Genomic DNA, 15,039 nt, shown 5'->3' on the forward strand with positions numbered 1-15,039 from the left:
AACTCGAACTCAGATATGTCTGCCTCAAAGTCCAGGCTCTAAACCAGCATGTCAAGTGGTGTGGGCAGATGGGTGGCTATGTTGATCTGTGAGTAGTCAAAGACAGTTCTCATTGCTTTTACCCATAGCCTCCCAGGGCTGGGGCCTATGGGCAATTCACCTTTTGGGTCCTGCCAAAATCAGAAGCAAGAGGTCAGGTGGCCCCTCCCTTCGAGCTCCAGAGAACAAGGGAAGGAAGACTTCCCAGTCAAACCTCTGGCCAGGCAGGGACACGGGGGTCCTCACTGTAGAGTCATGAGTCCTGGGCTCTAGTCCTACCTGTGCTACGAACTCTCCTTATGCTCTTCATCACTCACAGCCCTCATTGGTTCAACTGCAAAATGGGGAAAAGTGCAATCACTTCTATAGAAATTAGATGGGGGATGACGATCCTATGCATTGATTAATTTTTAAATATTTATTGAGCACTATTGGGGAAATCCCTGGAAACAAACATAATTTCTTCTCCGAGGGTTTGTGAAAATGTGCGATGAGGGCATCTGATCTTACAAAGCATTTCTCTCCCACCACATGTTACGTTGTAGGTCCTTAGCCTTGTCTGTCCTGCCATGACGCTTTCAGAGCACTGAACAATGGCCATGCCCTCACACCCATGCATGGCCTCCCAGGACCCTCTGGTCACTAGACTTCCTCAGGGCCTGCCTTCTTTGGACAATACCCCAGGCCTCTTTGGCTAACCTAGTACCCACTTCTTAATCAAAACTTTGCTTTTCTAGAGTTCATCCTTTTTAAACTGTCTCTTTGAAGGGAGATGAAATAATGACCTCATGACTTATGCCTGAAGGGAGATTTTTATTTTAACGGGTCACAAAATTCTTGATCCAAAGAAATACAATTTCTGACTCTAGAATGGGTATGTGGCAGGGTAAGGGGTAAAGGCTTTGCTTTGACAGCCGCAAAAAGGGAATTCGTTACCTTATAAAAAATACACAAATATGAAATGAGTGCATTTAACAAATACTACCCAGAGCTTAACCAACATTTATGATCCATTTATTTTTCCAGCCCTCATTCTCCACCCTGTGTGTTTTCTGGTCATTGTGGCACAACACATGTATGTCATTCCAGGCTGCTCAAGAGCTTTCATGATGATCCGTGTTCTTGGATGCATAGCATTCCCATGAGCATCATAATATACCTGACAGTTCCCTGTGGTTAGAAATTTAAGGGATTTTTGCACTGTCCCCCTGATCTGATCTAGGGATAGACATTTTTGCACCTGCAGCCATTTCCTTATGTTAAATTACTTCCTTTGGAATGACTTCCCATGATGTGCTTTCTTGTTTTAAAATAATGGACTCCATTCTCCAGAGCCAGGTCTCTGCAGAGAATAGCAGTACGGAAGAATTCCCTGCATGCCTTCATTTTTCACTCAGAACCAGCCAAAGGGGCATGTTTCTCTCCCCCACAGGTCACAGCTTGACGATGACAATAAACGACTAAAGGTCAACGGCTGGATGGCCTAAGCATCATGTCTGGGGTGGTGTTTTGGGGATCACACAGGTTCATGTTCACATATTCTCCTTTACGCACGTGACCTGGGGCCAGCCCCTTATCCGTGCTGAAGCGCCGTTTCCTCATGTATAAAATTGGGCTAAGAATGGATGGAGTTCTGCACCTGATAAACAGTGTGTCCTGCTCCTTGCTTCCCTGTAAGGTCAGGTTACTCCCCACCCCACCCTGCAGCCTACTCTTAAGGTCCATTTGCTACTTCCTGCCCACCCCCACCCATTACTTTCTCCCTTCTCCCTCTGGTATTTTGACAAATGAGAAAGAGTGTCCAGGGCTTCAGGTCTCAGTCGGCTTTCCTCTAAGAGTCCTGTGTGAATCCCTCAATGATCTCCCTGTGTCTGCTTCCTGCTGTCCCCAAAAGGTAGAGCCCCCTGTCCCACAGAGCAAGGGAGAAACAGTTGTAAGCAGTGAGGGCTCCTTTAGAGAGCCCTGTTGAGCCAAAAGGCAGTATCTTTCCTGCCATCAGGAAGCCCTTGTGACCCTAGGAAAAGGACTCCCCTCAGAGGCCTGCCCCGTTCAGCCTGACCACAGTCAGGGACATGCCTCGGCCCCTTCTCATCCCTTTGTTCCCAGCACTCTTTCCCCTGCAGCAGCTCCCACACCCTTCCCCATAGCTTGCAGAGTTCAGGGAAGAACTTCTGTCTTCATGGAAATATTGATGTGGCTCTGCTGGGGAGCAATGAACTTAGCCAAGATCAAAGTTTTCCTGGGAGCTCTTGGTGCTGAATTTGGAAACAGACATGCTGCTGTTCCCTGGTATCTTTAGCAACAAAGTCAAAATGTTTGGTTTTTCTGTTGTTGTTGTTGTTGTTTTTAAAATATATTTTATTGATTTTCCACAGAGAGGAAGGGAGAGAGATAGAGAGTTAGAAACATCGATCAGCTGCCTCCTGCACATCTCCCACTGGGGATGTGCCCGCAACCCAGGTACATGTCCTTGACCGGAATGGAACCTGGGACCTTTCAGTCCGCAGGCCGATGCTCTATCCACTGAGCCAAACCGGTTTCGGCGCTTGGGGATTTTTTCACTGCTTATCATCTGAGTTCTTGCTGGAGAGTACAGCAAGAGAACCCTAAATCTAAAAGGAGGTCCTGGGAGTTCAAGAGGCTGGGGGGCTCGGGCCTGAAATCTTTTCAGTCTATTATAGGCGATGCGTTCCCATCTCTCGCCTGGGAGCACTGCCATGCCATCTTTTTCGCTGATCTTTTCTCCCAGAAATTACTACAGAACAGGCTGTTGGTGAGTGTGGGACAAGGCCTCCCTAATTCCATTTTTGTAGCAAAGAACACACATCGTGGGATTTGTTCTAGCCGTTCTGGTTTTGGCTGCTCTGTGATTCGTTCTATTTATTCTTGCTCCATTCAGAGCGAGCTCCCCTGGGCCTGGTGGCCGCAACACTGCAAGTCATATTTATGGGCGTAAGGTTAGAACTGGGCCACATTCTGTTCCCCTAAGCAAGATGTTGAAGAGGGTATAGGCAGCCCTCCCTGTAGTTAGAAGAATGCTTAGTGGGATTCATCAGTCTGATTTTCACGCATAAACAATTGCACATGGGTTTGCAAGCCTGGGGGGTCCTATAATGACAGCCATTATGGCCCAGTAACAGGTACTGAAGGTCGTCTTTTTGCTGGCAATGACAGCCACCGCTGCGCTTGTCTTTCCAACAGACACAGTTTCTCGGGGTTTACTTTGTCTCATCCCAAGAGTTTCTTGCGAATGCCTACGTCTTGGCCGTGCTTCTGTTCCTCGCACTCCTGCTGCAAAGGACATTTCTGCAAGCATCCTACTATGTCGCCATCGAAACTGGAATTAACTTGCGAGGAGCAATACAGGTACTTGGATGATTATTTTTATCGCTTCATAGTAAGAACCACATGATTTGTCCTCATAGGCCCTCAAGGATCATTTCTGCTGGGACTTATTTTTATATTTTTGGTGGCTCTTTTAAATCTGTTTTGAAATACCATTGACAATGCCGTGTGGGATAGTGGAAAATGCCTTGGGCTGGACTTAGGAACTGTTGTAGTTCTGTCTTGGACTTGACCCCTAATGTCAACTGCACAGCCTTTGGGCCTCCATGTTTTTCAGCCTTGAATGGGACTGACATCCCTAATCCATCACAGCACTCTTTCCCTCGGAATGCAAATGCAGCCTCAGAATCCTTCTCTAGATACCATTCCAGAGTTCTACCAGACAGTCTTCTTTGGGTGCAAAACAGAAAACGTGTTTGACATGCCAGGATTAGAGAGCCTCTAAGATCTATTGGAGAGCTTAGATTTTGGGTCATAAGAGAGACTTAGCTGGTCTGATAGGTCCCTTGGGCCTAGCTTCTCGCTGCTGCCTTCTGTGGATTTCTTCTCCGAGTCACTGGAAGGATGATCAAAGTCAGGGAGCAGGCAGGGCCCCTCTAGGCAAGCTGGTGATGAGAGTTGCCTAAGCCCCAGTGTTTTTATTAGAATTTTGGTTCAGCGGTTGGAATGAAGAGACCCAGTACAATAGTGGTTTACATAGGATGGAAGCTTGTTTTTCACAGTCAGGGCTGGTATGATAGCTACACAATATCAGAGACCTTATTTCTTTCTGCAATGTTGCTCTGCCAGGCTTCTCACAATTACTTCCATCTTGTGATTTTAAAGGACTTTTGAAATTGCCACATGTCTACATTTACCTCAGCAGAAGAAAGGTGGAGCAATAGGAGGGAACGCTTCCTCTTTTAAAATCACAGCGCGGAAGTTGCACATATTCTCTCCCATCCCTTTCCTGAGAAATTGCCCACATGACCACTCCTAGAGGCTAAGAAGTGGGGTCTTTCTTCTTGCCACAATTCTTCTAGAAATTCTTCTGGTGAAAAGAAAAGAATGGATATGGGGGGACAACTACAGACTCTGCCATACCGGACCATTCCCATGAAGTCAGTACAACACTAGGAAGTTGTGATTAAACCCCAAAGCCACATCATTCTTCATGTATGAGCCTCAGAATCATGAACATTGACTGGTCCTCTGGGAGCCGGGACCAGAGGCCGTGTAGAAAAGGGACTGGAAGGGAAAAGGGATAGCCTGGGTTGGGGACAGCGTCAGGGGCCAAACTCTGGTTATGTAGGTGTAGTCCATGTGCATGGTGCCCCCTGGAACTGGGTAGTGCACAACCTGAGCGGCTGCCATGACGTCGCTGCCCATCCCCAGTGGTTTTACACTGAGGAAGCAGAGCCATTTCCAGGAATGTCATCACAGGAGAATGGTAGAAAGATCCCAGGAAAATCCAAGACCCTCTAAGACTCATAGGGGCTCAGAACTGGAAGGAACCAGCTATTGCTCAGTTCAGAAAACCATTCTGAAAATCCCAGCCTCTGTTCACACTCCTCCAGTGACAGGCAGACCTGCACCCCCACAAACAGCAGCCAGTTTTGTAGTCAAACAGTTTTGTAATTAAATCAGCTTCCTATTTGTATGTCATAATTCACACTCTGGCCCAGAATTTTCCAATTACACTAAAAGAGGCAAAGTGGTTTTTTTAAAGTATTAGCATATAATTGTTTTTATCAAACTACCTGAATCTTTTGCATTAATAAGAGAGATTGATTCAGGTGTCACAAAAAGAAAATAGCTAGCATTAATTATGGAAACAAATGAGATAAAAAAAAAATTAGTTCTTTCAGAAATTTACAGAAAATTATAGACAAGAATTCATGTCTTTGTGAATTTGAGAATAATCCCATTTCTTGCATGAAAAGTTATTAAGCAAAATTCCTGTGTTATATATAATTTTTTGGCTTACTAGCTATCAGTCGGTTGTGTGTTTCTATGTATCTTGGTCTTTACTTAATAATGCTTTCTTCGATAGATTAGTCTATGTTTCTACTTCACTGAAACTAGGTTTATTATTATTCTTTAAGGACCGATTTCATATAACCTAGGATGTGCATAGGCTTGTCCAAAAATGCCATTGCCCTCATTTTAAACCTTACCTGTGGTGCAAATAAACTCACAAAAAAGACATAGAATAGGTTTATGCTTTAAGCATGCCCGGCCCACAGAAAAGCCTGGGTTTACACAAATTATTAATTAAGGCCCGGGAATGCACCTTACAACAGAACGCACAATAGAATTTCATTGTGAGCAGGCTTCCCTAGGATATTTAAGACAGAAATGCATTTTTCCTTTTTCGAGAGCACATGGCCCGGAAATTGCCATCCTTCTGGGAGGCACAATCACTCTGCCTGTATGGCTTTTAGGTTCACAGCTCACAGGAGCCATTACCATGGCTGTTCCCACCTGCCTGGAGGGGGCAGAGCAAAGTCCCCAGGATGGCTGGCCTCCAGGACGGAGCTGGGGCTCATGGACACCCATACATTGTGTCTCACATAAGCCCATTCCAGGTTGAGCACTTGTCTTGTGTCAAGGCTCAATGAAGACAGGACTTGGCCCTGGAGCACACCCCATCCCCGGTTGGAGATGGCCCATTAAAACAGATGGCTGCCCCACTTTGTCATGTTTATGGCTCTGAAGTATGCTCTCTGCTGGCCTCTGGTAAATCAAGAATTCAACTGGACAGGAAAATCTGCTTTTAAGATTTAAGAGCTCATTAAGTCCTGTCCCCAAGGGAGAGGTTTTGCTTGCTGGGAAAGTAGCCTGCCCTGCTGGCATGGGTTCCTCGTTTGCATGCTGCCTCTCGGGCTTGTGTGATTGGTCATCAAAGCCCTCTACCTCTCTGAGCCTTAGGTACCTCACTGGTAAAGGTGGGACAGTAATGCAGGGCCCCCTTACAGAGCTGCTCTGTGCTCCGTAGGGCGAATGTCTGGCACATTATAGATGTGTGGCATCTGGGGTGGTGATTAGAATGATGATGACAAATGTGAACCATGCTGCTCTCATTTCTAGACCAAGATTTACAATAAAATCATGCACCTGTCCACCTCCAACCTGTCCATGGGGGAAATGACTGCCGGGCAGATCTGTAACCTGGTTGCCATCGACACCAACCAGCTCATGTGGTTTTTCTTCTTGTGCCCAAACCTCTGGGCTATGCCAGTACAGGTAAGTGATGTGTGCTTTGGTGGGGAGTAGGAGAGGGGGCACAAAACCAGAATCTGCTGCTGTGTGCTCAGTGACTAGGAGTCACCATCTTCCTTTCTATGTTTGCCTGTACCTTCCTCCCTGCTGGGTCTCCATGGGGTGCATCCCTGGGTCTCTATTCTGTCTCACCCTCTGCAAGCATCTAGCCATCTCCCTGGATGGTCAGAGAAGGTAGTACCATTAAAATTTTTTAAATGCAGTTTAAACCTTAAATTCTTTTTTTATTTTTTTTAAAAAATATATTTTATTAATTTTTTTTACAGAGAGGAAGGGACAGGGATAGAGAGTTAGAGACATCGACCAGCTGCCTCCTGCACACTCCCTACTGGGAATGTGTCCGCAACCAAGGTACATGCCCTTGGCCGGAATCGAACCCGGGACCCTTCAGTCCGCAGGCCAATGCTCTATCCACTGAACCAAACCAGCAAGGGCAAAATCTACTTTTTTAAACTATAGAATAATCATATGTGGAGCATTTGCAGACATTAAAAGTTACGTTATAGCAAAGGGCTTAAGTACACTGAAAAGTGTTCTGATATATTTTAAGCAAAACAAGTAAATTACAAAATAGTATATGGAATACACTCCCTACTAAATTGGAATACCTGTATGTATACATTTGCACAGATTCACACAGAAAAAAAGAACTAGAAGGTCACATGGTGGGAGTGCAAGTGGTTTTTATTTTCTCATGCATTTCTGAATTCTCCAATAGCATGTATTATTTTTGAAATTCAAAACCATGATTGTTTTTAAAACCAAACAACCTCAGGGGCTGGCTGTGAAGGAGGTGCACTCTCTCCCGACTATATGGGAAGAATCTCAGACGTGGTTTACTTGACTCCCACCTTCCACCAGGGAGTCTCTGAGCCTCTCCTGTAGCTGGGAGTGAATCTCCACTCGGGTGCTCAGGCCAGAAGCAGAAATCCCAGACCCATACCCAGAGGGCCTACTAGCTCCTGGGGGCTGCCTGGTGTAGAGGAAAGTGTCTGGACTTGGATGAGACAGGCTGATTCAAATAGCCTCTCTGGGACTCGGGAACCCCATTTCTTTACCCCCAAGAGTTCTCCCTGTTTTGTAGTCATTTTTTGGTCACGTATACTTTTTAAATCACAGCTTTATTGAGACATAATTCACTCATTTAATGTGTACAACATGATGGATTTTAGCATAGTCACAGGGTTGCGCAATCATGTCACAATTTTACAATAATTTCGTCACCCCATAAAGAAATCCATACCCATTGATAGTCATGCCTCCTCCCAACCCCAGCCCTAGGCAACCATCAGTCTACATATACTTTTGAAAATCTAATGAAACCTTCTTTCAGAAAAACAAATGGGTGTTCACACATTTTGCCTACAATTTCAGGGGCTCAATGGGCCCCCTGAAGCTTACGGACACCTTGGTAATGAACTCGGCCATAGTGAGGAACCTCTGTGTATCTCCATCCCATCTCTGGGCATCAGAGACCCAGAGCCCAGGGGCTTACCCTGGGCCACACAGTGAGCTGGTACCAGCACCACGGCCAACCATCTCCTTTCTGTGGTCCCCTAGTGACAGGGTTCTCATAGGGCTGTTTGTTTGTTTGTTTGTTTGTTTTTAAAAAGGGGCATCAGCCACCTTGTATTGATCTACAACTATGTGCTAGGCACTATTCTAGGTGCTTATCACATGTGTTCATTTAATCTTCACAACAGTCCTGCTAAGTGGACATTAAAATCACCATTAGAAAAAATGAAGAAGCTGAGACACAGAGAGGTTAAGTAACTTGCCCAAGATTGCACAGCCACCAAGTGCTGAGATCTCCCCACTACTACCCTAGATTGCTTTTCTAACTTGTGAATAGGAGCTAGAATAGCCCCTTCCCCCCACACTTGCTTTGCAAACTCAGAATTCCTGATTTCTGGTATGTTCCCCCGTGGGGTTCATTCAGACCCCTGCAGAAGAGAGGAGTGGACAGAGGAGTCTGAGGAGCACGAGGAAGGGCAGGTGGAGTGTGAGGGGGAGCCTTGCAGATATTGCCTCCCCAGCTCCTGCCCCAGCAGCTGCCAGCACCTGGAGGCGGTGGGGCTGCGGGCACTGACCCCCAGCTAGTGCACTGATGGTGACTCTGGGAACTTCCTTGGGGTCTGGCCCTACTCAAGCTGCTGAACGACGCTCTGATAGCTTCCATATGCGGACAGTTCATGGAAGGACTGGATGCCAGGGATAGTTTTCCCGGAGGGTGATGGCAGTGGGGCCAGCAGCAGGAGGAGGTTCTTCATCTCCTGAGGAGCTCCTCTGCCCATCCATGCCAGCATTAATTTATCATCAGCTAAACACTGGGAGGCAGGTGGCAGAGGGTCGCTTAGCAGCCCTAAACACCTGCTAATGCAGGAAGCATTCTGTGACTAATGGAAATCACAGAGCCACCCGCCCACTCCTCTGTCCTTGAGGTGGTGCAAGGAACTGAACACCAATTTGGCGTAGGGCTCAGGGAGTGCAGGGCCAGCCCAGCAGACTTTTTTATTTTCAATTAAGGAAGGCAGCACATCTGGTCCTCTAGAACAGCGGTTCTCAACCTGTGGATTGCAACCCCTTTGGCGGTCGAACGACCCTTTCACAGGGGTCGCCTACGACCATCCTGCATATCAGATATTTACATTACGATTCATAACAGTAGCAACATTACAGTTATGAAGTAGCAACGAAAATAATTTCATGGTTGGGTCACAACATGAGGAACTGTATTTAAAGGGCCAGAAGGTTGAGAACCACTGCTAGAATAAGCCCTGATTCAGAGGTGCCAGCTTTTGAAGGCAACCTGAGAAACTGTCATCCTGATGCTTTAGGGACTGGCAAGAGGAACTTACGCTTCTCATAAATATTCAGAAGCAGGCAGTCATTTACATAAAGCTAGAAACAGAACGAATTTTCTTTTTAGAGAATATCTTTGAGATCCACTAAAAAATTAAAGTTGTCGGGAGCATAAGAATGAAAAGTAAACTCTCGGATCCTGGGCTGGTTCTGTCTGGCACGGAGGCGGCAACGGTGCCTCTTTGCTCATATGTCACTCTGTCCCAGTGAGAGTGAAACGTCAGCCTCGGTAACCAGCGCAAAACGAAGGGTGCTGTCACACCCGCTGTGCCCTCAGCTCTGAGACCTCCATCTGGGAAACAGACGTGTGGACAGATGATGCTTCAGCCAGCCTTGCAGATAAATGCAGTTAATTCTCAGCCCAGAAACTCTCTGCTGTGTGAGCCCATCATGTTAACTCCTCCCTCTGATACTGCTCTGTCACCCCTTTTCCTCTGCCCTGACCCCCAAGACAATTTGGAAACCCGGGCACCAAGGCTGTACCACTTTAGGGGACTGGAGAGGAGGGGATTTTGCCAACACCCCCTGGCAGGGCAGCCACCAGGTTAAAGGGAACTCATTCCCACGATCCTCCCTCAGATCATCGTGGGCGTGATTCTCCTTTACTACATCCTCGGAGTCAGTGCCTTAATCGGGGCAGCTGTCATCATTCTGCTGGCCCCCGTCCAGTACTTCGTGGCCACCAAGCTTTCCCAGGCCCAGCGGAGCACCCTGGTGAGTGTCCATCCTTCCCCCACGTGTCTGCCTGCTCCCTCTCCCCTCTCATCAGCGGATCTCCTCACTCTTCCCCCAGATGCCACCAAATACCTCCCCCCCAACACACACACACGCACACACACACACATGCACAAGCACATGCACACGCACACGCACCCTATCATTGACCTCCAGCAGGTCACTTCACCTGCTGGCTTCACCCATGTCTTGGTCCTTGGGATGGGATTAGTGAAGAAGGCAGGAGCTGGGCATTGTCTGTGAAATGGTGAGGACATTGGCTCAGCTCCTTCCTCTTGTGTGGGACGGGGGCGGACGAAGCCCGTTTCTGACTCGGTGCCCCTGGCAGGAGTATTCTAACGAGAGGCTGAAGCAGACCAACGAGATGCTCCGGGGCATCAAGCTGCTCAAGCTGTACGCCTGGGAGAACATCTTCCGCACGCGGGTGGAGATGACCCGCAGGAAGGAGATGACCAGTCTCAGGGCCTTCGCCATCTATACCTCCATCTCCAGTGAGTCCACCCAACCAGCCAGCCCTGTATGCTGCTGGGGCCGGGTCTCAGGGCTTGGGGGAGGGGGGTGGTGGCAGAGCAGGGGGCTTTGGGGTCATCCAATCCAGCTGAGCCTTGCACTGCCTCAGGAGGCAGAGCCCCCAGAAATCACAGTGTTCTCAGTCATTTATTTAGAAAACATATTGAGAGCCTGCTGTGCCGGGGACACTGTGCTGGCCCTCAAGATACAGGATGAGAAAGAGAGATACGCTACTGAGTTGATATGTTCCTGCGAGGCAGCAGTGAAGGAATAAATAACAGTTTGAATTCTCCTAATTCTGAGGACTCCTTCTCAATAAGTCAGACTGAGCTGCCACTGCCTGGGGAAGCAACAGGAAACTTCCATTTATCTGGGTCCCTGAGGAGGAGAAACATTTTCTTTAAACAACAGGAGCTCGAGTTTGAGGTCCTCACAGGTGTAGCCACACTGACTGAATTTACATTAACCAACTGGTTTGGGAACTCCAAGCCCAGAAATAGAGGGAAAAAAAAAAGACCCAAACTGGTAAAACTCCTAGGGTCCCAGCAGACACACATAATAAAACCACTTTTCAGAGAACATGGGGCTCCTGTGGGGAACATTCCTGTTGAACAATGAGCTAATAATAAAGAAATAAAAATCCTCCAGAGAAAATGAATGCATCACCAGAGTGAATCAGCAAATGCAAAAAATAGGAGAATTACTCCCTCAATACCTGTAGATGTCAGAATAGTCTGAAAGAGATCATAAAATAAGTGTGTGTAAAATAATTAAAGAGCTAAAAAAAGATATAGAACCTACAGGGCAGAACAAGAAAATATCAGCGGGGGGGGGGGGGGGGGAGCCAAAAGAACTTGTAGAAATTAAAAATTTAGTTACTGAAATTAATTTGATGGATAATAGTTCCCAGTCAGAGTCAGGGCGTTTGAGGTGAGGTAATCGATGGAGTCCTGGCTGAAGTTTATTTCAGTTGGTCCAATGGCTCAATGGGAGAAAACAAAATGGAAACAATAAAAATAAAAAATAAAAGCACCTCAGTGTACAGGTTAAATGAAATAACATAGCTAAAGAGAGAATTTGTGAATTAGAAGATAGACCTGTAGAAATTGCACAGAATGTGGCAAGGGAGGTAAACGGTTTTCTGATGGGAATGAAGACCCAGAGGGGTGCCCTCCTGAGGTCACTCCTGGGGTTGATAGTATGACTCAGACTAGATCCTCTGGAGTCTCTAGCCCCCGGCCTTGAACTATTTCCACACAGAGCTGGGAACCTAGGGACGGACAAGAAGACTTAGGACACAATGGGACACCATTTTCAGGTTATTTTCTCTTACTGAGAAGAGAAACAACCTAGAATGGGCTCTGACGGGAGTGAAAACAGGGGAGGAAATTAGAAGAGACGAACAAATCTGATCACCTCCCACAGCTGAAATGTGGTGGGTTTTTTATGTGCAAGGAAGAGACATACCTGGGGTGGAGGGTGGGGGGAGGGGGAGAGTGACAGGTGGTGGGCAGCAGTGGAGGGTGCCCTAGATGTGTCTCCCAGATAAGCTCACGGAGAATGGACAGTCCCTCAAGTCATCTCGGCATTCCTGGTGTTCATATTGCCTAAGGTCTGCTGGGGACAGGTGGCCACCATCCAACCTGAAGGTTCTCCCAGGGCGACCCTTGTACTGAGCACCCAGGTCTCCTGCCTCTCTGTGTCCAGCCAGACCCGAGGTCCTGTGCCTCAGGCAGGGACCCTTGTCCAGTCAGCAGTGGCCAGGCCATCCCCCATACACAGCACAGCCATGGCATCTTTCTGCAGAAAGTCCTGCTAGGATCTGATTTTCTCAGACTGGAGCTGTGAGCAGGGCAGGCAGCCATTGCTTCCTGGCTTCCTCACCAAGATACTCCAGGTTTCTGGTCTCGCCCCTTAACCTCATCCCTGACCCTGTGGCCTCCGGCCCTCAGGCTGAGCACTCCATAAGACAGCAGAAATTGGGGAGGACCTAGAGACCTCAGAAATCAGTGTCCACAGACCCAGGCCCTCTTCATCCTTCTCTCTGCCAGCTCCGCCTGCCCCTGGGTCTGGTTGTGTTAACAGAAACCTCACCCTGTGTACAGCCCCCTGAGATACAGACACCTGAGAACAGGGGGAACAGCTAGTGAGGGAGGAAATGGCTTCCTCCACCTGCCAGGTGACTTTCTCTCCCAGCAACAACACCGCAGGGTGGTGTAGGGCAGGCTCATGGTTGCTGCAATGGGAGAGAAGCGGCAAGGAAACTGAGGCACTGGCAGGAAAGTAGGGGGCTGCCTCCGTCATGGTGATGGGGGCAGGTGGCAGCTACTTTGCTCCTAGGAGATGTAAGCTCATCTCGCATTCCATCCTATGTAAACACCAGCAGGTTCCCAGGCTGGCCCACTGAAGCCTATCTAGTAGGTGCTCTTGTCCCCTGGGGACCTGAGAAGACAAGCCCGGGCTTTGTGAATGGCCTGAAGCCGGGAGGACCCAGGGAAAGGAGACTGTATGTTGTCAAGAGCTGAGATGACTCTGGAAGGAGCAAGGGGCTCTGGAGCCTAGAGGGGGACTCAGAAGGATCAGCAGAGCAGCCCAGGCAGATCCCTGGAAGAGGCGCTGGGGAGGGAAAGGAAAGAGCCCCCGGGAAGCTCTGAAAGCCCAGCGCTGTTTGCTCAGGGCTCGCCCTTCCTGGGACGGGCTTCTTTGTGTGGGTCAGTGGGAGGGGGAGAGATGGATGGTAGGTGAGGCACCTCCTGGCTGCAGGTATAGGCTTTGAGTGTGTTTTCATTGATCTCCTTCCAGACTTCCTGCCTTCTGCTCTGTGTCCCCAGGGATCAGGACACAGGTCATTAGGCTTGAGGTAATGGGGCATCTTTAACTCTCGCCCCCGGCGCCAGCCATGGGTCCTGGTGCCACAGCGAAGCCCTGGAGTCACATTTCCTGATGGGGCCCATCTGGCGCTGCCTGCTGGGCTTTCAGTCTGTCATCCTACCCCAGTCAGTCAGGTTGTGGGGTGGACAGGTTATCCCTGACTCTCTATCTGATGGTCTCACCTTCAGCTTCACTGAGAGCTGTGTGTGGAGCCCTGGTGCAGGGCAGGGCAGGGCCACCCCAGAGGGGGTGAAAAGGAAGTGGGTGTAGTTTCCCCACCATCAAATTCAGAATCAAAGAAAAACAGGGGTCAGTTACTCAGTGGGTGTTGAGTGAGCCCAGCCCTGTGTGCTCGGCCCTGTGCTAAGTACCGGGAGGAATCCAAGAGTCAGTAAGATGTGCTCCCCATTCTCAAAGAGCGTGTAGTCTGCTGAGAAGTCAGAGCTAACAGTGTGGCGGGAGCTGTACACTGTGTGGACCTGCTCCGCGCTGCCTGCCTAGCAAGCCTGGCTGCACTTAATCCTCACATCAACATTGTGAAGTGTGTAGCTCCATTGTCCCATTTTACAGCAGAGAAGACTGAGGCTCAGTGAAGCTATTTGACTCACTGAGGTCCTCAGCCAGCAAATGACAGAGAAGAAGGAAGCCCATGTGGACCGGGAGTTCACACAGGGCTTCATGCAAGATGAAGCTTGGCAGCATCTTGCGAGATGGGCAGGATTTCAATGACTAGAAGATAAAATAGGGAAAAGCTGGAGGCAAGTGCTGTGGCCACTCCCCTTAGAAGTCAGTTCAATACTTATTCCCTTGCAGCAGCAGCATAACTCTAGGTATCCAGCCCCACCATGTATTTGAGGACAAGCTTTGCAAGAGTGACAAAGGGGTCCTAGGCCCTACCAGTCAACCAAGCAGCACGCTGCCAGTTCATTCTGTCCTTTATGCAGCACCCATTCCAGGGCCTTCTCTCTGTGCCAAACTCTACTGAGACCTTGGAGGTTAAGGGGGTAAAAGGCATGGTCCCCACCCTCACAGTCTTGTGGGTGACCATGCCATGCCTGTGGTCAGAGCCAGGGGTTAGTTCCAAGTGCCCCACTTTCTCTGTTGTGGTACTCACCCGGCCCTGCCCTCTTTTGTTGCTTTTATTCACTTATTTAACAAATTTTCACTGGGCACCTGCTGTGTGCCAGGCCCTGTGCTAAGCTTGGGGATGCGGGGTTGAGAAGAAATATCGGTCCCCACCTGCAGGTTGCTCACAGTCTAGTAGAGAAGCTGGTCATGGGACTGTGTGGTGAGTGACGAGTAGAAAGGGGTTTTCTATAGGTGCAGTGAGAATTGTACCTGGTCTAGTCATAGAGTGAAGTTCATTGCCGATGCTCAAAGAAGGACTCCTAGGAGTTAACCAGGTAAGGGGAAGAA

At 48.5% G+C, this 15,039-nt stretch overlaps 1 protein-coding gene across 9 annotated transcripts in view; it reads left to right on the top strand.

Moving 5' to 3' along the window:
• Positions 1 to 15,039, top strand: part of ABCC8 (ATP binding cassette subfamily C member 8) — a 70,707-nt gene that overhangs the window by 18,515 nt on the left and 37,153 nt on the right. For all 9 annotated transcript variants that reach the window (XM_070428213.1, XM_070428215.1, XM_070428214.1 and 6 more), the window contains exons 7-10: positions 3,241 to 3,405; positions 6,454 to 6,609; positions 10,087 to 10,221; positions 10,571 to 10,733. In XM_070428213.1, coding sequence (XP_070284314.1) covers positions 3,241 to 3,405; positions 6,454 to 6,609; positions 10,087 to 10,221; positions 10,571 to 10,733 — 619 coding nt within the window. The remainder of the gene's footprint in view (positions 1 to 3,240; positions 3,406 to 6,453; positions 6,610 to 10,086; positions 10,222 to 10,570; positions 10,734 to 15,039) is intronic.

The sequence above is a fragment of the Myotis yumanensis genome, unplaced genomic scaffold (assembly GCF_028538775.1).
Source record: "Myotis yumanensis isolate MYYU_CA2020_CCGP unplaced genomic scaffold, mMyoYum1.0.hap1 SCAF_10, whole genome shotgun sequence".
Taxonomy (NCBI): domain Eukaryota; kingdom Metazoa; phylum Chordata; class Mammalia; order Chiroptera; family Vespertilionidae; genus Myotis; species Myotis yumanensis.